The following is a 21468-nucleotide window of genomic DNA, read 5'->3' as shown; positions in this document are numbered from 1 at the left end:
ATGAGTGTCCCTGAGTGCTCTGGCCCAGAGCTGAGGGACCACTGCTCATCATTTCTGACTGAGGGAGGAGTTCCTAAAATAGAAAATAATTTATGTACATGAAGTATTGGTAATTACAAACTAACTAAATTATGAATATTAAATGCTGTTTTAATTAAATAAATGAATTTGTCCTTGTCCAGCTGGTCATGAAATACCACATGGACAAAGGCTGAGCAGCGATCAGAGAGGCACAGCCTTGTTTGCCTGTTCCCAGTCACCTGCTCTGAACAGAAATGTGAGAGTGTACCATTCCTACTGAAACACACATCTGGCACTCTGCAGAGCAGAACATGAGAAAGGACAGGATTTTCCACCTGCATAAATATTTCCTTCCCATCAGAAACCCCTTTTGGGTAGATCTGCTGCCAAAATAAGTTGTTCTGGCCTGACAGGATTTATTTTAACTTTGTTGTAATTTGCAAGACAGGTACAGAATAGGTTTGCTCTAAGATATGCTTGCAATCCTGTGTGCATTTTAAAATGTGATTCTAAGCAGAGTTCAGAGTTTCTGAGGGCGTGGTCTTTGTGCTGTTTCCCTGCCCAGGGCGATCTACGTCGCATGTGGTCTGAGCCTTTCCACTCCAAGTCCAGCAGCTCCCGTTTCCTGGAAGTATGATGGAACGGACAGGAAGTGAACCTGAACTTCTGCCTTGGTCCTTTTCACTTTAACTTGTGGCTTTGTCGTCTCCTAAAGCTGGACTGGCTGGTACTCAGGAAGGTACCAATGACGGGACTCGTTTGAAAGGACTTTGTATTAAGGGAGGGAAAGGAACAAAAGCGAAGATCCTGGAGCTCCGCCTGACTCCGGATCTCCTGCAGATGTGGAATTGGGGACCCTTTGTGCAACTGCAGCCACTTTCCTCTTTTCCTCACTCGGATGGATTAGTACCAGACTATTACCTTGGTGAGAGGGGAAGAGACAGACTCGAAACTGAAAACGGCTTGAAGTCGTTCAAAAACTTGTGAACACTAAACGCAAAAACGGTTAAGAAACTGAAGCTTCTTCAGAGAACCCTCGTGGACATTGGGACCAGTCTCCTGCGGGACTTCGGTTTTGAAAAGAACTGAGACAGAAGGTCTTCTGTCACAATATTGGGGTTTTTTTGATTTATTAAATATTTCCTGTGGTGTGAGGTTACTTATTAAATCCACAGACATGGAGTGACTTCTTGCAGTATACATATAAAAATTTGTTGTAACAAGTTACATTTCCACCCAGATGTCATGTTGCAGTGAAAAAGGGCACGATTTTTATACATATATATATACACACATATAGATATATATATGAATAAATAAAAAGGAAAACCTGCTAAGATCATGCTGTGTAGCAGACAGGGGCTTGCTGTAATTTTTAGCATGTAGCACAGTTACTCTGGCTTTATGTATATGGATCTACAATGAGCTGCTGTTTTTTTCCCCCTCCTACAACTGAACCTGCAGTTTAAAACCAAGTGTAGTATTTGTACTGGTTGTACCATGGACTTTAGGGGATATTTGGTTTGATCAATGTAGCAAACTAGGGAAGAAAAAAGTTCAAACCCAGCCCTGTGTGTCTGAGGGGGGAGGAGGTGGGGGTGTCTTTTTTTCTTTTTTTTTTCCTCCTTTTTTTAATTTTCTTTTTTTTACAAACAGCTCCCTTGCAGGTTTTTAGTAGTTCCTTCTTGACCCAGTGCATGTATTATAGCAGCAATTGTCTTTGTGCTTTCTGATCATAGTAATGTATCACTTGTAAATACATTTTTTTCTATTTTCTATTTTTTTGTATTTTTTGCATTTTGTTTCATTAGTGTGCTGTATCTTTCCATGCCCCTGCCCCTTAAAGAAAACAAGAAAAAAAAAAAAAGGAAAAAAGAAAAACTGTCCTTTACTGTTGTGACTGGTTGGAGTTTTGTGTGTTGACTGCTTTGTACCTGTAGCTTGTTAAAATGTGGATTTTATTCTTTTTTCTTTAAACCAGCAGTTCCAGTTGTTATTTTATTGACTGAAGGGCTTTCCTGAGGTAACTAAACTTTTTTCCTTTAAAGCACCGTGCCAAGCTGGGTTTGGGGAGCTCTCCCCAAAAGCTCGTAGCTCGTTGACAGAAGGTGGGAATTGTTGGTGGGTGGGGAAGAAGGAATGTTCAAGGATGGCTCTGCCCGAGCAGGGACAGGAGGCTGGGTCTGGTTTTGTTCTGGTAGGTGAGGAGGGTTTGGTGAAACACCTGCTGGGGGAAACAGCAGGAGCATACTGGGCATGGCAGGAAATTGCATCCAGCCAGAGTGTGCACTGTCATTAGTTAATGGCACTAATTAACGCCCTCCTCTGTTCTCAGGCAGGTCTGGCACTGCTGGCAGAGGAGCTGATGGGGCTGATGCCTCTGAGCTGGCTGGGACACACCTCCAAGACAGCTGGAACATCCCAGGAAACAGTAAGAAGCAGCTGAGCCATCCAGGGAGGCCCTGAGATTTAGCAGGTGTGGGTGGGTGTGTCAGGGGAGATGCTGTGACTTTATTTTTTATCGATTAAATAATTTATTTATTATCACACCACCACACCACCCTCAGTTCTCTCTCTCTTAGCTGAAAACGCTCCCTCCAGCATGTACCTGCAATGCTCATTGTCAGCTACCTGTCACTTTTAGATGAAATAATTTTTGACTCAAAACCTGTTTTTTCTGTCCATAGCAGGTCTTAGATCCCAGACTTGCTAGGGACAACAGAAAGGTATGAGTTTTCAGCTACACACCTGAAACCAAAGGTGAATAAAATATTCAGGAGGGTATTCAGAGAAAAAAAGACACTTTTTTGGTGGCTTTTTTTTGCCCAGAGGTTCCAGGCAGTGGAATAACAACTTCAGATCCACATTGCTGCTGCTTTATCTGCCCAGCCCTTGCACCCACCTGACAGTCATGCACAGCTCAGGTGCCAGCAGCTTCACAGCAGTTCCCTCCAGCCTTTGCAATTAAAATACAAGGTCTTCCTTTGTCTTGCAGTGGCATTTTTAGGCCCTGCCTGGAGAGCATCCCTAGGAACAATCTCTATGCTTAGAAGCATTCTGGGAAAAGCCCTAGAAATGCTAATGGATAAATGTTAATTGATAAACGCTTAAGGACAATTAATTCAGCTTTCCAGAAAACCCCTGGCCTTCCTTGTAGAGCTGCATTGCCCTCCTGCCCCAGGAGGGCAGAGTGTTGTAGCTGAGCCCTGTCTCTGCCCCACAGGTTCCGCTGGCACTGCCCAGGAGGGCACATGCTGCACTGACAGGTGTCTGCTGCCCCCTCAGCTGGCAGCAAGAGGGTTTTGGTGCTTTGCAGGGGTTCTCTGAAGTGTAAGTGGCCTAAGGAAAAGCGCTTTCCCAGGGCTCTGAGTTCCACCTGCAAAGCTTTGTCCCACAGCTCTCTTGCCCAAACCCACCTCAGCATTGAGGGTGATCACAGATGGATCCTACCTGGCTCTGGGCCCTCCCTGCACAGATGGACCTTCTGTCCTTGGCTCCCCAGCCTCTGCCTGAGGATCAAACCATTCAGGCTGCTTTGGGCCCTCTGGGTTTGGGAGCCCACACAGGCCCTGGGTTCCTGTCCCTGTGGGGTCTGGAATGGTTGCTGATGCTGCCATCATTTAACAGTCTGTTGAACTCCTTAACAAACTGTTTGACACAAAGTCCTGCAGGTGAAATGGCCAAACTACCTGCCCTTTATTCTGAGAAGTTGTCAGAATTTTCTTGATAATTTTTTGACTCACTCAAGCTTTCTTACAGGAATGCAAAATGAGGCTGGCAAAAAACTGATAGACTGGAGTGTATTTATAGCAATTGTCAGAATATGGACCAGAATTGTACTGTACAAATCTGCTGACAGTCTGGAATCAGTTCTCTACTGTGTCTTTGGGAATAGTCAGCTTAGAAATGGCACTGTCTGTATGCTGAAGCTTCCCTAAGGTCACACTTAACCTTGCAAACATGAGGAGTTCCGAAACGACCTGGGGTGTGTGGCCAGTCTGTGTGGGCAAAGTGCACGCAGGTCCCCCTGTGTCGGTGTTGGCCTGTTGGGGCACCCAGGGAAGTGGCCACAGCCTGACCCAGGCAGTGTGAGGGCACAGGGGAGCCTGGGAGCTCAGTGTGTTCTGTGAGAAGGGGAAGCACTCACTGAGGGAATGAGGAAACACATACTGAGGGCTGGGTGGCTTCCCCAGTTCTGAATGACCTCCCTGGAGGGGGAAGTGCAGGAAAGGCTCCCAAGTGGTTTTTTTTCTATACAAGTAGTGAGTGAGTAGCATTTGAAATTAATTTTTTAAGTAAATGGTAATCCATTCCATTTTTCAGTCAAGTTACAGCACTGTCACATTTTCTTACCTCTATTCCATGTCTTCTTCCTGTTATTCTTACAGGCACTTGGGTTTTTTACTTCAGGCTGTCTTTCAGATTTGGTGTTTTCCATGCTTTCCAACATAACCTGAATGTGTGGTCTGTGTTGAGGGCTCTCAACTTGGGCAAAACAGAGTTTTAATTTAAAATCAATCTGATCTTTTTTTCTCATAGCTAACACTGTCAGAAGAGACTGGTGGAGGAGCCTGTTGTGCTGTGAAAGCAGTACTGCAGCACATTCAGCTGAGTCCTGTAAAACTTGATTGCTTAAACATGGAAGGCTGAAATGGCACTTCGGGGTTGGTTTGGAATTGTGTGAAGAAATGGGAGTGATGATCCCTGTCCTGCTGTGCTGCAAGGTAGATGCTTCCAAGGGGAGCCAGATTCCAGGCAGCTCGTCATTCCTGCTGAGGGATGGGACAGAAAGGATGTGTCTCATGTCTGTGCTCCCCAGGAGGAGTTAAGTATTTCTCACCTGTGTGTATTTAATTGTAACAGCCCAGAACGGCTCTTCTCTGCCTTTAGTCTGGTGGGAACTCACATGAAGAATCTGTGAGCTTTATATGTGATATAAAATCTATCAATCCAGTGGTCCTCTTTACTGTAACTGTTTCCTCAGAAAGGATTCAGTTCGGGCTCCCCCCGTTTCATCCCCAGCAATCTGCCTCGTAACCAGTTTCATGTACACTTAAGAGCATTGGGGGGCAAAACCCACAGTCCTTGAAAAGTGTTGCTTTTGTCCTTGAGAAGTGGCTTATCTCCTTCTTCACTCGTTTCTAGTTTATGTATGACCTGATTTTCCCATCTGGGCGAGTTTGTAAAGTGATAAAAAGTTGTGGCTTCCCTGCAAAGAGCCCCTTCTCCCCCAGGAGAGCCTGGCCCTGCCCACACCTGGCTGGGTAAGAGCTGCTCATTTAATGCTGCAGAACTCGTTTGTGTTTTGCACGTTCAGCACTTCCTTTGAGCAGCCCTGAGGAGCAGAGGCAGGGGTAGCACAGAGTTCTCTCAGCCAGCAGCAGTGAGGAGGAGAAAGCTTGTAGTATCCTGCTCTGAGAAAAGCCATGGCTTTGCTCGGGGCCCTTTTGTGTAAGTGTGCTGTTTACCCCAGAGCGCTGCTGGGGCACTGCAGTGTCACTGAGCTCTCTGGACCTGTGGCAGCAGGGAGGCTGTTGCACCCAGGCATTCCCAAAAGCAGGTTCTGCTCACAGGCACAGCAGCAGGGCTCTCCCAAGAACAGGCCATTACTTGATTCTCTGCCCACAGGGGATTTGGTCTGTTGGGGTTGTAGGTTTTCAGGTGTTGTGTGTCAGCTGAGGTGTCACTGCCACCATGGGGTGTGTACAGGGGGGGTCTTTGCTCGGCTCTGGAGAGGAGCTGCAGCCAATTAGAGCTGGTAATGAGGGAGGCAAGTGCTGACAGCCAGCAAGGGGGATCTGAGAGAAGCAGCTGGATGAGAGGGGAACAGAGCAGCAGGGGGGGCAGGAGTGACTGACTGCACTGGGTCACCGGGATTCCACTGGAGCTCGGCACATGAGGTCAGTGCAGATGAGCATGGAGCAGAACTCTGAATTCTTAAAGTCCTCACATCCCTGCAGCTCCTGTTCTGAGTGGCTGCAAGGAGAAATTAGCACAAAGTATCACACTTCCTCCCACACAGTCATGGAAGTGAGCCTTCAGCAATCGAAATGGTCATACAGGCTGAAATAAAGCTACAAAAGCATCTCTCTCCTACAAGCTGTCCCCACTGTACAACAGAATCACAGTCACAGTTATGGGGATGGTTTTCCAGTAGGACTGTTCCTGTTGAATGCACTGCCTGGCTCTGTTTCTGTCAATCCTTATGTTCGTGAGAGCAGCAGCAGCTCAGCACCTGAGGGCCTTGCCCCAACACGCTGTTGCCCTCCAGCGCCCTGCAGAGGGATGACTGACATCACAGAGCTGGTCTCACTGGTACACACAGGCCCTGCTGGCTTCTGCTTCTGTGTCTTGTGACTGGAAGAAAAGGATCTAAATTAACTCACATTTGCATTAAAGAAAAAGGGGGAGGGACTGGTGGTCCTTTTGAAGTCTGGTTTTATTTGTCTTCTGTGCTCTCTCACTTATGGCAGAATCCTGCTCTTCTTCTCTCCACACAAGTCTAAATGAATGGCACCACAGGAAAAGAACCATTTACCTCTAGTGTACTCCTCTGGACAAGGGGCTGGACCGGACAGTCCAGGCTGTGGTCTTAATCCTCTCCTTTTCCTGAGTTTAGAGCTTTTACTATGGCTGGTAAGTCTTCTAAAAGGCAATGTCTTGACAAAGATCACTGATTGAGGACATGTGCTACTTCTAAAGTTTCCTGGTAAGGTTTGTGTGTCATCTGTTTTCCTCCTTGTTGCCCAAAACACGTAGGGATTAAAGGCTGTTACTGCCCCTTTATGCATTTCCTTTCCTATCCATAGTGTAGAAGCAGATTTGGGAGCAGGGGTTTCTTTGGCCTTTTTTTTTTTTTTAACAAAAAAAGTCCTAGGCACTGCAGCTTTTTTTGCCCTTTGCTTCTACCCTGCATCCCAGAGCAGCAGAGTGAGGAGGTGCTGGGCTCTGCTGGCCAGTTCAAGGGATTCTTTCTGATCTGTGTTTTCACATCTCCACAGAGAGTAACCACAGCCTGTGCTCAGACTCTCTGTGCATACGTAATTCCTGCATGTCCTGTCTGGATCCTCTCCTGCTGGAAGAGGGAAGAAGTGCCCTGCTGCAGGATTACCTACTCCACACAGCCTGTGTCCATTTAGGAGCTCACAAACAGCTGCATCCCACGCATGAAATTAAAGGCACTGTGACCTTCAGCTTGGATTGGGGTGAAGGGGTCACAGCTCTCAGCACCTCTAACTCTGGCACCGTTTAGCCAGTGCCTGGTAGTGACAAATCTTCCAAAACAGGCAGTGGCTGGGAAGTGCACAGGGAGAGCTGCTGACTCCTCTGAACAGCAAAGCCATTTTGGCACTACCAAACCCATCCAACGCTCCAGGAAAAGCCCCACACTGCCCTACCAGCACAGGCTGTCTCCTCCCTCCTGCACTCACAGCTTACAAACCTCAGTCCAGCCTGTGTGCCATCCTGTGTCCAAGGAAGAGTCAGTACATTGTACACTGAGGGTCAGTTCCTCGTTGGTGAGGAAAACCTCCATCACTGGCCTCATTCAAGAGGGTCAAATGGATCAGTGTTGAGCACCGTGACGAGGCCCTTGGGCAGAGTGTGGCTATCCCCGCCGCCTCAGCCTCGGTAGGCCTTGAGCAGCTGTCCTGCGATCACCAGTCTCTGGATCTCGCTGGTCCCCTCGTAGATCTCGGTGATCCGGGCGTCCCGGTAGTGCCGCTCCGCCGGCATCTCCGTCACGTAGCCCATCCCACCCAGGATCTGGATGGCCTGAAACACGGGCAGCAAGTTAGACAGGAAGCAGGGTCAAGGAATTTGTTGACTACAGAACACAAGCTGAGCCCACTGCAGGTGTGACTGGGAGGGGTGGCACCCAGGGGGGTGACTGCAATCAGAGGAATAAACAGCAATACTGACGTCCCAGACAGAGAATTAATTGCTTCAGAGGTATCTGTTAGTGATCCATGTTCAGCTAAGATGCTTTTATTAAGGAAGGGGACACTAGAGACACACAGGGTCTGCTCCAGGTGTAGTGATGCTGACTGGTGCCCCAGTGCTCTCCCACACTGCTGATCCTGCTCAAAACTGCCACTGCCCTGGACAGCAGCAGGCACAGATCACTTTAGTAATACAGGTGCCACAGGCCAGTATAAATCCCTGCTCCTATCCTACTCCCCCTCAACCCAGGAAGAAGGCTTCAGCTTCAGCCACAGGGGTTGAGCAGTTGGTTGGCTGGTTTGTTTAAAAAATAAATAAATTCCATCCCACCTTCCCAAAGCACTTGCATTGTGTGACAACCAAAAGTCCCTTTCCACGAGGTGTACATCAGAGGTGTCAGTGGAAGCAGTTACCTGATGAGCGATGGCCGTTGCAGCTTCTGATGCAGCCAGTTTGGCCATCGCCGCTTCCTTTGGGGAAGGAAAACATCACTGAAGATGCAGATGTGGCAGAAAGGAACCCCTCACCTGCTTGAACGCTCCCAGCCCAGCTGTGCAGAGAGACAGGCCTGACGCTGGTGCCAGCTGGGAGCAGCCACCCCTCTCTCCTCAGCTCCAAGCAGCACTGAGTGCAGTGACCTGCTCAGAGCGCGGCTCCCTGGCCCTGAGCCTGTGCCTGCTGGCACTGCTGGGCAAATGCAGGGCTGGCAATACCTTAGTGAAGGGCTTCCCGTTGTCCTTCAGCATAGCAGCTCTCCAGGTCAGCAGGCGGGCGCCCTCCAAGGCCACGGCCATGTCTGCCAGCTTGAACTGCAACGACAAACGCTGCCTTTGGCCCAGGGCCTTTGCTGCACAAGGACACACCGCTGAATTCTCTGGGGCCACTGGGAAAGGAGTCTCCATCCAACCAACCAGTTGTAACAGTGGAAATGGAAATTATTACCCTGTTTATCCCAGGCAGTGCAAAGTGCACTGAGTGCCTGACACCACGCCTCAGAGCACACATGGACTTTCCACCAGCCCCAGCACTGTGAGGAGCTGCCCCGTGTGCCCAGCTCGTACCTGCACTGCCTGGAGCTTTGTGATGGGTGACCCAAAGGCCATTCTCTTCTCAGCATAATCCACAGCACAGTCCAGAGCTGCCTGTGCTATTCCAAGAGCCTGTGAAGCAATTCCAATCCTTCCTCCATCCAGAGTTTGCTGAGAAAGACACAAAACACGTATGTTAAGTCAAGTCATACTTTATCAAAAATAGATTCACATTTCTGTTGCTGGGAAGCTGCTGTAGCCTCAGAACCCTCTGGTCAGACACCTTCTTGATTCAGAATATTCCCAGTTATGTAGGAATAGCTATAACAAGGACTGGGCACTGTGGAGAGAAGGGAAGCAGAATGCAGAGGTGTTGGTTCTTATTAGCTGGGGGGAAGGGGGGGGAAGCCCAGTGCAGAATAAGGGAAACAGCACAACAAGAAGCATCTGCTCTGGATGGAGCTGGAAAGAACCCTTCAGCCAGACCCCTGGCTCACTATGCAGCTCAGTTTACTTTAACTGAAAAATACTGGAAATCTGGTAAATTTTCCTCCTTTGCCCTCATCATTAGGACACACACAGAGGCATTTTTTAAACTAAGAAGTGAATCCAGTCAGTAACCTGACTTAGCTCAAACACCAGCCCATCAGGCTTTTAACTGGTGCCCTGACTCACTGTGCACAGGAAGAAACTGCAGCACAGGGAGAAAAGGCTTAATCTCCTCAGTCCAGGGCTGAGGGTCTTCAGAAGTGATTGGTGACTGGTAGGTTCTTTTAGTTTAAGACATAAAGGAATGGGCTGTGCTCCAGGGAGCTTGGCCATTTCAAAACACAACAAAGGGTGTTTTGCCCCTCCAGAGAGAGCAGTGACCACTTCCAAGGGGCAGTGCCTCACTGCAGGGAACACACTGTTCCCAGCTGCCTGGCTCCTCAGAAGTCACACACATGCCATAACTCAGCTGTCATCCACCTTGAGACACTATCCAGAGGTTGCCCTGGGCCTCCAGGACAACTTCCCTCTGCCACAGTATTTAGGCAAAATACCACGTTTTTTCTTTATCTGTGGGTACAAATTGGAGGAATAGAGGGCTGGGAAAGGAGAACACTCAGAACGCACCACTCCTGCTGACAGAACTTCAGGGGTATAAGCATTGCTTTAGCTGAGAACTGCCACAATAAAAGTGCTGCCAAGGCTCTGTGGTAAATTAACCATTCATCAAGCTCTGGGAATGATTTCTCCCACAGTGGCAAGAGGGGTCAACAGCTTAACATGACAGAGCACCTTATGGGAACAATCCTCAGGGAAGTGATCATGACTCTGGAAATGATTTACAAAAGGATTTACTTAGGAACTGCAGCTGTGTCCTGATCCCTCTCTTACCATGGCGATTTTGAAGCCCATTCCCGGCTGCCCCAGGAGGTTGGCCTTGGGTATCCTACAGTCCTCAAATATCAGGTTGGCAGTGGAAGAGGCTCGGATTCCCAGCTTGTCTTCTTTCTTCCCCAGTGACAGCCCAGGCGTTGGCATGGGAACTAGGAAAGCACTAATGCCCTGCAACAAGAGCCAAACTCCTAAGAATGGTGCCACCTTCCCACTAACCTGGCTGTCCACGGGCTTCCTCCGTTTTTCATATAGGCCACACGTCCAGGTAACCAGGGCAAGGGAGGGGAGAGCTGAGACAGAACAAAGCCAGTGCACATCAGCCCCTCCTCTGCTCAATGCCCGCAGAGTCCTCCAAACAGAGTATCCAGACCTCAGCAAGTGCTTCTCCCACACAACTCCTTCGCTCCCGCCCGTTCCCTGACTGATGCAAAGGAACACACCTTGTGCTTCAGGGATTTGTCCGTCGTGGCGAACACCACGGTGGCCGAGGCATCCCAGGCGTTGGTGATCCAGGCCTTGGTGCCGTTCAGAACCCACTCGTCCCCGTCCAGCCGTGCCACCGTGGAGGCTGCGCCCGCATCGCTGCCATTCCCTGGGCAAGGCACCGCCAAACCAGCCTCAGGCCACCTGTGCCAGCCTGGGGGACAAACCCACTCCCTGCCCACACCCCCCTCAGCCCATGGCACCTCCTTAACTGTGGCAGTGTCACCACTGTCCCTCCCACAGGACCCAGACCGGGAGCGGAAAGGCCAGTGTGCCCAAGATGTGTCCAGAGTTCTGCTCACTGAGGGGATGAGCATTTTCAGCAGGGACCATGGGATGGCAGTTCACATCTTGGGCACTGGGACTTCACTGAGACAGAACTGCTGATAACCACCTTTCTACAAACTGTTACAAATTCACAGACGTAAAGGCCACCCTAAACCTGACCACAGAAAGAAGCAACAGGGATGGTAACAGTCACATCACCTGGTTCGCTGAGGGCAAAACATCCAATTTTCTCTCCACTGGTGAAGGGAGCAATCCACTTGTGCTTCTGCTCTTCAGAGCCAAACTTGAGTATTGGGCCTAAATACAGGGACTTCAATAATGGAGTGTTGTTAGTGCCTCCTGAAGGTACAACCAATCCAGTAACTCCCTCATGCTCTCCAACACACCAGAGCTCACCACAGCAACAGATGCCCCCCTCCCAGACATCCCTCTCCATCAGTAACCCCCAGTGCCAGCCAGGCTGCACCCCTGTCCCTCCCACTCACGTTGTTGACGCTGACGATGACGCCGGTGGAGGCGCAGCCCCTGCTGATCTCCTCCACGGCAATGGAATAGGCCAGGTAGTCCAGGCCTGCTCCTTTGTACTTCTCTGGCACATCCATAGCCAGCAGCCCTAGGCTACCCATCTTCTTCACCTGCATACAGGGAACGGAGAGGTCAAATCCTCTGCACCACCACTGTCCCACAAAATACAGACACGTGGACACAAGGACGGCTCGTGGGAGGGCTGCACCCAGGGAAAAGATGCCACAGCTCCTGGTGAAATGGGAATCGGACTGTACAGACTGGTAAGTGTCCCCAGGGCCTGGGGACTTCAGCAGGAGCTGTGCTTGGTCACTGTTATTTAGGCTCTTGCTTGTGTACAGAAGTCTCTTCAGCACCAGGAAGGGGGGAGCCTTGAAAAGGTGAAATCAGGAGACAGAACCTCACCAGCACTTCTTCAGCCTCCCACCAAAGTTTCTCCCCTAGCATGTCTCCTGGCTACCTTCCTTACTCCTTAATAGAAAGATGAGAGTGTGACAAAACTCACGTGCCCCCAACTGTGTTTGCTTGGAGCCTCTTAGCTAACACAACAGGATCTGTTTTTCTGAAGCTTCGTATTTCAACACACACAGAGTACACTGCTGTGTCTTTCCACAAGAGAAATCACAGGTTTGGCTGGAATCTCACTTGGTTCACAGCCCCAGAGGATGACCAACATGCATCTCTTATCTCCTAATCACTTCTTTCCACCATATGAAATGCACTCAGGTCATCTCTGCCTTCTCACTATAACCCATTTTTATGGTAATGTGCAGCCTTTAAAAGTATTTAATTGATTTCATAACTCAGTTGTATTATAGCCCATAGCTATGTAGGTAAGAGAATTGAAAATTCACACTACTAAAGCCAGACAAACAAGTAAAGATGAAGGGCTTAGAACGTCCTGTGGGCTTTAAGACCTCCACACTCACAGAACTCTCCCACAAGTTGGTCTGAACTTCAGTTTTCCGCTAAGGTGGAGCTGGACGCACGTTTTGCCTCAGCCTGGACGGTCCTGTCCCAGAGCAGCGGCCGCGGGGGCTCCGGCCGAGCCATTCCCGCTCCTTGTGCCCACCTGCTCGGCCGGGAAGCGGTGCTCCTTGTCCAGCTGCGCTGCCAGCGGCATCAGCTCCTTTTCTGCGAAGTCCCGCACGGTCTCCCGCAGCATCTGGTGCGTCTCGGGCAGCTCTGCGCTCTGGTACACGGTGTGCAGGCGGCGGCACCGCAAGGACAGCGCTGCAACGGGGACGGGGCTCAGCCCAGCGCCGCTGGGGTAAGGGTGGTAGAAGGAGACGGGACTGTCCCTGAGGGACCCACGGGCCCCCCTCCCCGGGACCGCAGCCGGGGCTCCCCTCAAGGGCGGCGCCGCCCCCGCGGCTGAGGGGACCCGCCTCAGGCAGGGCCTGAAGGGCAGCAGGGCGCCGCCTCCCGCGCAGGTCGCGGCCCCTTCCCGCCCTTCCCGCTTTCCCCGCACTCCCCCGCCCCGAGCAGCCGCGGCGGAGCGATGTCAATGCCGCTCCCGCACCCTCACCCCGGGGGGCCGCGCCGCGGGCCAGCACAGCCGCCATCGCCGCCGCCATCGCGCCGCCTCACGGACCGCGCCCTCCGCGCATGCGCCGCGGCAGCGCCCCCTGGCGGCGCAGAGCCCGCCCCTCCCCTCGGCCCCCCCGCCCTCATGGCGGCCCGCACAGCGAGGAAGGTCCTTTATTCCTTTTGCTGGTGACAAAATCGGGGTGGTACAAACACGGCGGCACCGGGGGCCGCACCGACACCCCGGCACCCGCGGGGACCTGGGTCCGGAGGGGACAGCACGGAGGAGTCCACGCGCCAGCAGCCCCAAGGCCACACTGTGAGAGATATTTATAAATAAGTGTCCTGTGACAGCTCTGAGATCCGGGCAGGGCAGGGGGGTGCTGGTGATCGTTTTCCCGTTGCTGCAGAGGAAGAGGTGCTGCCTTCCCTTGGCCTTGTCCTCAGCACAAAGCTACAGGAGAGTCCGAGGGTCTCACCGACAGCCAGGCAGGCTCGGGCAGCACGAAGGAGCTCCCTGGGACAGGACAGAGGGCAGAACGCGGGGAAACAGCTGAAGAGGTGATGAAACACAGAACTGAGAAGAAGATTTGCTACATTTGGACCTTACTGCTTCACCACCACCTTCTTCATCCATTTCTGTCTCCTGAACATTTGTTACATTCTTCCTGAACCCTCCAATAAGTGGAATAAACATCCCCAACACCAAAGAGGAGCCTGATGCTCCTCTGCAGCAAGAGACATTGAAAATCCTCAGGAAAACACACAAAGGAAGACACTTCCTACCAAAAACAGAGGACAAGGACAGCAGTATCCAGTCCATACAATAAGAGATGACCTTCCTTCACAAGGTGCAAAATGTATTCCACACTCAGGTCATGAAAATAGCTCTCCAGAAATTTGCTGGCATGGATCCAAAGCACTTGCCTCAAAGATTTGAAAAAGAGGTCCTTGTATTAATAGGACAAATACTGGAAAAACTTAGCATGAGTTTGTGGGTTTGGTCCCTTTTTTTGTTAGAGCAGAACTCAGTATGATCCCAACTTGTTTTTCTTTCCAATTTAGCACACAACCTGAGAGAAGCTGCCTGCACAGGTACCTTTTCCCTTGCTCAAACTCCAACTGACTCAGAGCATCACCCCTGCCTGCAGCACCCGGCTAGGGCTCACCATCCACCTGACAAGGATGTGATCCCATTGGAATTTCTTCCTAACTCACTGGCATAATACCTTTGACCCATCATTAAAGCATCAGAGCACACACTCTGGAAGGAAACTGGTCTGTTAAACCGTATTTACCAAAGACATAATCCCTGCCTCAAAGAAAAGAGGCTTTATAAAAAGTATCTAAGAGAAAAGGAATCCTAGGGAAGCGACTGAAGTAGGGACAGGAGTTTGGAAATCCCTGACTTTTGGATTACAATCAACTTTTTCAGTGCTGGGTTGCCCTCTTGTAGGGACTCTTTTTTTTCCCTGCAGCATTCACTTTGGGCAAAGACCACCTGATTTGGCAAAGCAGACAAATTCAACTACAAACCACGGGGTGCTACTGCCGCCTGTGAGTCTCCCGGTTTTCCTCCAGTTTTCCTTTTCCTTATTGCTGAATGGCTGATACATTCACCAGCGCAAAAGCCACCGCGCCGCTGCTGTTTCCTGGTCTCTGCTGGTGGCAAAGGACAGCAGGAGTTGTTCCCTTTTCCTGCCGGCAGCGCGCTCCTGCCGCAGCAGCCGCTAGATGGGGCGCGCTCCCCGGGCGCGCTCCCGCCGGCCACGGGCCCTTCTGCCTTTGAAGAACCTTTACACGCTGACACAGAAAACAGACGGGCGTCACCACACTTCGTAAGGGACGCGAGAGGTCGCTTCGTACAGGAAGTGTGATAGAAGTAATATTCGAAGGCACCTGGATCTATACTACTTACAAAATTCAGCTCAACATGCTAAAGTTTCCCAGGGAATAACTAGCAGGCTCTTCAGACACTGCTTCTGAGCACTTCAGGGTGAAAAACACACTTCCAAGGCAGTTCTGCCTTATTGCATGTAACTCCAGCAAAGCAAACGCTTCCCACCTCACTGGCACCACGGGAGGCCTGCTGAAGACACTCACTGCAAGAGGCATCTCGAGCTCCACCTTCCCAGCAGCTTTAACTAATCCTGAAATAGCCACACAAGATTGCCAAAGTGCCTGTGGAGATGCTGGAGGGGATCCATGGTAGCAGAATGGTTCATCTTTCAACCACGCCAGACCTTGCCCCTCCGCATTCCCGAGACATTTGTTGTGGTTGCTCGTGATTAATGCTCCACCCAGCACAGGTCATTTGTTGTGGTTAATCATAATTAAGTATCTTCCCAAGAGCTGGAGATTCTTTCATGGCTGCCACCCCACACACTTTCCCTGCTTACCCTGGTGCCAGCTGATGTTCCGTGCCAAAGTTACTTCCATTAATCTGGAGGTAAAGGCAGTGGTTTCCTATTGCTGTCTACGCATTAATAAGCTCTGGTTTGTGATGCCCCACTCAATCCTGCTAAAACAAACTACACTGAATCTTACTTAACAGGTAACCAGCTGTATCCACCAAGGAGACAGGTTTCACCTGTCTCAAGAATAAACGGAACTAATATTAGAAAAGATCTCTAGTCTAGACACAACCTAACTCCCATGTTAGAGAGACACAGCTGATCAGCCCACTGTGGAGACAGGAGAAGTGCCAGTCTCAAGAGCCAGCAAAACTGGCAGAAGGTGGTTTTGATAGATGAGACTTTGCGTGGCCAGGAGCTGGGCCCCAGCACGGCTACTGGCAACACACAGGTCTCCTCTTCCCACTGCATGGTGCTATCTCCCATCACCAGATCCCAAACACAGCTGGGAAACGCTCCCTCTGGTCTGGCGGCTCGGCAGAACAACTTCCTAAACCGTAAATAAGCAGCTGAGTAGGCAAAGCAGTGATGGGAACCCCAGCAATTAAAAAGAGAATCATGTATATTCTCACTTTCCAAGGATCCCACTCCGTAACACTGAGTGAACTGACCCAGGAAGCTCTTAACTGCTAAATATCTCCACTGAAGCAAAGCAGATGAGCTGGTGCTCCTCACAGCACCTCTGACAGATCATTCGGGTTAGAAGTACAGACTGAAGCCAAGGAAACTCTGCTTCCTACACATTTTTCAAGTGATTTTCCACTTTCTCCCTTTTTCCTCTAAGCCTCACTCCCCTACACCCCAGCCAGGCTCACAGTGTGCTGTCCATCTAAAAAGCAACACATTCTGTAGCAAGAGCCAGAATTCCTACACAAAGGGAAGCAGGAGAAATGGTAAATATAGTGAGATTAACTTCAGCTCTAAGACTGACCATTGAACTCTCACATGCAACAATTTGCTCACAAGACTTCAAAGAGAAATGCTATAGGAGTGATAAAACCTTTTTCCCCCTATCTTGTATCTCTAGTGAAATCTCCTGTAAAACACAGATTAAACCGTTCTCAGGGGCAGCTCAGGCCCCCAGAGGCAGATGGAAGATTCCTGCACTGTTTAGAAGCTGAATTAGTCCCTTAGTTTATCTTTCTCACTGCAGAATACCGGGATGCACCCTAAAAAGCAATGTCAGCCATGCTACAAACTAAACCACTGTGCACTAAAAAGAGGATCTATCCAACTAGAGAAGAGATCTGCTCTTCAGTCATCACTGGCTACTTGAAGGGGTAAGATTTTTCTGGCTAAGAAAAAGCTTAACACAAACAATCTGACCGCTTCAGAGAGGGCAGTCACCCAAGAGGTGAAGCATCAGAAGCACTAAAAGTGCAGCCTAACTATAAAGACTAAGAGCAAGAATTGTGCCTCTGATCCACGACCTAACCAGGGCATCAGAAGGTAGCCAGGAACAGAGAAGGAGAGGCAGGATACATTGAGTGTCGGATAGAGAAGAGTTGCAGGGAGATTTCCTTCAGGAGCCTTCGCCTTTGCTTCGTGTCCTCAGCCTCATGCACGTAGAAAAGGTTTGGCAAGAAGCCTTGTTGCACGAGACAGCAACTCCAGTCCACTCCTGCACACCTGGAATGGTTAACGGCATCACAGCATCCAGCAGACAGAATGGTTACTGTCCTCCATTGTAAGCATAGTCGGCCTTGTTGTGCATTATCAACTTGTTGTCCACAAAGTAAAAGCTGTCCGAGCGTGTCTCGTACGGGTTTTCAACCATCAGACGGACTGTAAAGAGAAAGCTCCATTACATTCAACAGCCTGCCACAGTCAGGATAAAAAGGGCTCTGCCACTCCACTGCATTTACCAGGCTGATGCTCTGCCCTACCCAAGGGAGAGAAGCCAACTGCTGCTGAGCACACTTCAAAGGCTCCGGTCTGCCCTTTCTTCCTATTCACAAGACAAGTGCTGTTAAAAGCAAACAAAGGGGGATCAAGCAATTTTACTCAAAAGGACCTTGGAAACCGTCAGAGCTGTGACAGCAGCAGAGCAGTGATCACGTCTGTGAGCAGAAGGAGCACTCCCCACAAGTACACAGGCAGGGTACAAACCCTGTATCTCCTCCTGTAGCCAGGCGGCCGCAGCAGGGCCCACGTGCTGCTGCTCTATCCACCCCCTGAGGTCAAACATACCCCACACAATGTGTATTTGCAGAGACCTCAGTAGGCTCAGACACACACCCCTCAGTTCTGTTCCAAAGCAGGAGGCTCAAGCCCTAACAAGCAGATGGGTGGCTACCAAAAGAACCTTTCTCAGGGGTTTGTTTTCTTCTGGGCTACACTACGAGGCATCAGGCGTGTCAGCCCTGTGACTCTGATCACTTCTTGCAGCCTGTGACTTAGCACAGGTTGTCTCAGGCTTTCATTTTCAAAGGAGGAGGCTTTGCAGCACAAATCTGTAATTCAGACAAGATTACACACTGCCTAAACCAGGAACCTGTATCTGTTTGTTCCTGTCGCCTCCATCTCAGTCACAACTTCGTTCACAAGTAGAGAGAGGGAGAAAATGAGCAAATGCACACAAACAAAACACCACTCTGCGTGGCAAAGGAGGTACTTACTGAGGTCTTCTGAGAGCTGAGGGAATTCATAAATGTGTTCACATGTGTTCCTGCTACTGGGGATGCAGAAGCCAAAATCAAAGTCAAAGTTCTTCAGCAAACGATCTCGGAAGTAATGCCTCTCAATCATTCGGAAGTTTGACACTGGCTTTTCTCCCACTGTGAATTCCACTCTGCACGCAGAAAGCAGGAAAAAACAGTGAAGATGATATTCCTCCCTTCCTATTGGGAAGAACAGAGCCTTGGACCCCAGGCTACACAGCTGTGCAACGGATCAATCCAGAAAGAGAGCCATCGATATTTGTAGTGTAAGATGGGCTCTCTCTAGTCTTTGACGCAGTTTTGTTATAACCTGTCAAATGACTCTTTGTGAGCACCCGATTCTCCCTTCATTCCATGAACCCATACTCACGTTGCACCAACGGTCCGAAGCCGGAGGAACGCTGGGGTGAACTGGTACCGAACAAAGCGACCTGCACTCGCGTCCAGTTCACTGCTGTCCTCCTCATCCTCCTCCTCGTGCTCTGGAAAACACACCAGCTCAGAGTTACTCTGCTGACACTGTGTCCATGTCAGGTGATAACGCCCAGTGGGTGTATCAGCACAGGCTGGCCCACTGCTTAGGCACCAAATGTAAACACATTTAATAATTGGTCTGATTCTTATAATGGCCCTAAGTAAAAAAACTAAAAGATTTGCCGTGACAGTTGGTATTTGGTGGCTTCAGAGCTGATCTCACAGGATATACCCCATCACATGAAAGCACATGAAACCAACTCTGTATCATAACAAGCCAAAAAAGGAAAGATTTGCAGCTGATAGGACTCCCCCATCTCACAGTTTTACGACAAGTTTCTCAGCAGAGATAAACTCAGTCCTATGCTTAAAGGCAAGGAATTTAGTCACCAGGACATATCAAAGGACCCTCCTTCTGCTTGGCTTGCAGGGGACCTGCATTGCAACTTCTCAGCTCTCTGTGTCTCTACTGTCCCTGCATGTACCTGAAGCAGACGGCTTTGCAATTTCGAACAACACTGTTCCAGTTTCAAGGTCCCGGATCTTAAACCTGGTGAAGTCAATGTTGTAAATGTTGTCCTCAGGTTTGCATAAATAATCTAGAAGAGAGAGAAAACATATAGTAATATTTCAAAATACCCCCTATCACTTACCGAATGAATTTCCTTTTTTTTGCTACCCCCAGCCCGTTAAGGGGATCATTGTTTTGCAGAAGCTTCACGAAAGCAAAACAAAGTTAAGGACGGAAGAAACAAAGGCACGGTAGGTGCCAGGTAGCGGAGCGAGAAAGGGAAAGGATCGGGAGAGAAAAGCAGAGATCAGCATCCCAGCAAAAAACAAAGACAAAACAAAACAAAACAAAACAAAAAAAAAACACCAAAAAAATCCCCAAACCCCCAAACTTTCTGGAAGTTATAAGGAAGCTGCCGGCGGGCGCACCTCGCGCCACTGCGGCCACCGCCGCCCGACCGCTCCCTGCCCGCCGCTTCCCCGGGGGACCCGCCGCTCCCGCCCGGGGGCCCGTCCCGCAGAGCCCCCGCAGAGCCCCCTCAGAGCCCCCGCCCCGCCGGGCCCGGCCCGCACTCACTCTCCGTCACCCGGCACAGCCCCAGGACGTGCTCGGGCCGGACGGTCTCCAGCGCCAGCAACTCGGACTCGGTCCAGGGCGGCCGCGGAGCAGCGTCGGCCGATCCGCGGCGGCCCCGCAGGCGGCTCAGCGGCCCCGTGGATCCCGGCGGCGGCTTCTTGTCCGGCCCCGCCGCCGCCGCCGCCGCCGCCCGCGCCCTGGAGCCGCTCATGGCCGCCGCCAAGATGGCCGCCGCCCGCCTCGGTAGCTATGGGAGCGCGGGCGGGGCGGGGCAGAGGGGCCGTTGCCCGGCAACGCCGCGCCCGAAGCTCAGCAGGGCCCGGCGCGGCCGCGCCCGGATGGGTGACCCGAGAGCCGCGGCACCGGGACGGGCCCGAAGGGAGGGGGAGTTACCTGAGGGGAAAAACACAAGAAACAAACCAAGCCAGCCCCCCTCCAGCTGCCCCGCTGCCGGCGGCCAGCCCCCGCCCCGCTCCTGCCGGGGGAGCCGGGCATCACCCCGGTGATGAAAGCACGGCCAATGCTCACAGAAAGCGCGCGTCCCCCGAGAGCCCCGCTGTGGTTACGGGACGGTCTGTTTAGGGCACTTTTCGGGGGGCTGGCACGGTGTCAGGACGGGGAAGCCATGGAGTGACATCCCCCTGCTGCCCGGGCCTGGGGACACCCCGGTCCCCGTCCCTGGGGAGTGGGGCAGTGACACCTCCCTGTGCCGCTGGAAGGCTCTCCCGGGTCAGGAGACTCCCGACTGTGCCACTGCCACCCACCCCAGGTGAGCGCGCACCGGAGGTGACAGTGGCAGACCCCGGACGAGTGTCCTGAGCCTGGTGGGAGGGACTGGGGAGGTCCCACCTGGAGTGACTCACAGGAGCATCACACGGAGGAAAGGATGCATTTCCTCCCAAAGAGGGGCAGCCCACCAGCCCCCGGTAGGCACACAAGAGCCGCTAAGAGTCATCTCCAGCCCTTTGGGGAACTGGGGTAAGAGCAAGAAACATCTGCATCCTCTTTTTAGTCTCCAGCCAACACTGAACACACTCCTGATGAACAGAAGCACATTTAGAGCAGTGGTTAGTGATGTTTGCTGCTGCATGTGAGCAGCACACCTACTGCCAACCAAAAGCTATTTCACAACAGCCTGCCCAGCCAATGCTCCTAAATCCTCCTCACTGCATGGGGTTGGTCCCTCCATCCTGTGCCCTGGGAAAGACACACCCAGGCTGTCTGGAAGAGCAGCTGCTCTGCATGGGGCTAAAGCCCCTTGAACCCCAAGTTCAGGCACGTAGAGCACAAAGGTGCTGCCTTCTCTTTGCTCCAGCTCCAGCCCCTCCTGTCCACCTCTGATGCGGTTTCAAGCTGAAATGGGGGCAGCTTGCAAAGCCCCAGAAAGGCAGATTACATCTCTGGTGCTCCTGACCTGAGCAGGAAGCAACAAGGTCTGCATCAGCACTTTTAACAGGATGTTGTACCATTCAACTTGCACTTAATCGCCCAAAATTACTGGCAAGAGAACACCAGGGCTGTGCCAACACCAGGGCTATGCCAAAGGCAGTGTCAGGGAGAGGCTCTGAGTGTAAAAACCAGAGGGGGCTCCTCTGCCCCCACCACCAGAAAAGAGGTACCATCTCATCCAAGTGACA

General features: G+C 51.2%; 2 protein-coding genes and 1 long non-coding RNA gene across 6 annotated transcripts in view; 1 reads left to right on the top strand and 2 right to left on the bottom strand.

The window, feature by feature from the left end:
• SPPL3 (signal peptide peptidase like 3) overlaps positions 1-1874 on the top strand; it is a 53837-nt gene extending 51963 nt beyond the window's left edge. For both annotated transcript variants that reach the window (XM_027881966.1, XM_027881967.1), the window contains exon 11: positions 587-1874. In XM_027881966.1, coding sequence (XP_027737767.1) covers positions 587-658 — 72 coding nt within the window. In that variant the 3' untranslated portion in view covers positions 659-1874. The remainder of the gene's footprint in view (positions 1-586) is intronic.
• A 962-nt stretch (positions 1875-2836) lies between these two features.
• Positions 2837-5193, bottom strand: LOC114056629. The gene is made up of 2 exons (XR_003571052.1): positions 4375-5193; positions 2837-3048 (listed from the first exon to the last, which is right to left on the bottom strand). It is a non-coding gene; the product is annotated as an uncharacterized LOC114056629 (long non-coding RNA).
• Positions 5194-6441: 1248 nt separating this feature from the next.
• ACADS (acyl-CoA dehydrogenase short chain) lies at positions 6442-20061 on the bottom strand. Of its 3 annotated transcripts, XM_027881962.1 has the most exons (13): positions 19832-20061; positions 19230-19343; positions 18641-18752; positions 18229-18401; positions 12742-12902; positions 11630-11779; positions 11343-11454; positions 10814-10965; positions 10371-10541; positions 9024-9161; positions 8676-8771; positions 8376-8432; positions 6442-7794 (listed from the first exon to the last, which is right to left on the bottom strand). In XM_027881962.1, exons 1-13 carry the CDS (start codon positions 20040-20042, stop codon positions 7642-7644), a joined length of 1800 nt encoding a protein of 599 aa, XP_027737763.1. In that variant the 5' UTR covers positions 20043-20061; the 3' UTR covers positions 6442-7641. The 3 variants fall into 3 exon arrangements, with proteins under 3 accessions (XP_027737763.1, XP_027737765.1, XP_027737766.1); XM_027881964.1 differs by lacking the exons at positions 18229-18401; positions 18641-18752; positions 19230-19343; positions 19832-20061 and adding an exon at positions 13198-13246; XM_027881965.1 differs by lacking the exons at positions 6442-7794; positions 8376-8432; positions 8676-8771; ... (4 more) ...; positions 11630-11779; positions 12742-12902 and adding an exon at positions 13353-17395.
• Positions 20062-21468: the final 1407 nt, after the last annotated feature.

Source organism: Empidonax traillii, unplaced genomic scaffold, assembly GCF_003031625.1.
Source record: "Empidonax traillii isolate 1590-97213 ecotype Southwest subspecies unplaced genomic scaffold, ASM303162v1 scaffold99:size1466351, whole genome shotgun sequence".
In the NCBI taxonomy this organism is placed as follows: Eukaryota; Metazoa; Chordata; class Aves; order Passeriformes; family Tyrannidae; genus Empidonax; species Empidonax traillii.
The sequence above is the reverse complement of the archived record's forward strand: the minus strand, read 5'-3'. Positions and strand labels throughout refer to the sequence as shown.

What these genes read in the sequence shown, in the direction of transcription:
- ACADS (XM_027881962.1), bottom strand. Translation starts at nt 20,042, where the DNA reads ATGAGCGGCTCCAGGGCGCGGGCGGCGGCGGCGGCGGCGGCGGGGCCG. An exon ending in TGCAAAGCCGTCTGCTTCAG is followed by an intron (nt 18,753 to 19,229) that starts GTACATGCAGGG and finishes TGTGTTTTCCAG; the next exon opens with AGCACGAGGAGGAGGATGAG. An exon ending in CAAAGCTCCAGGCAGTGCAG is followed by an intron (nt 8,772 to 9,023) that starts GTACGAGCTGGG and finishes TTGTCGTTGCAG; the next exon opens with TTCAAGCTGGCAGACATGGC.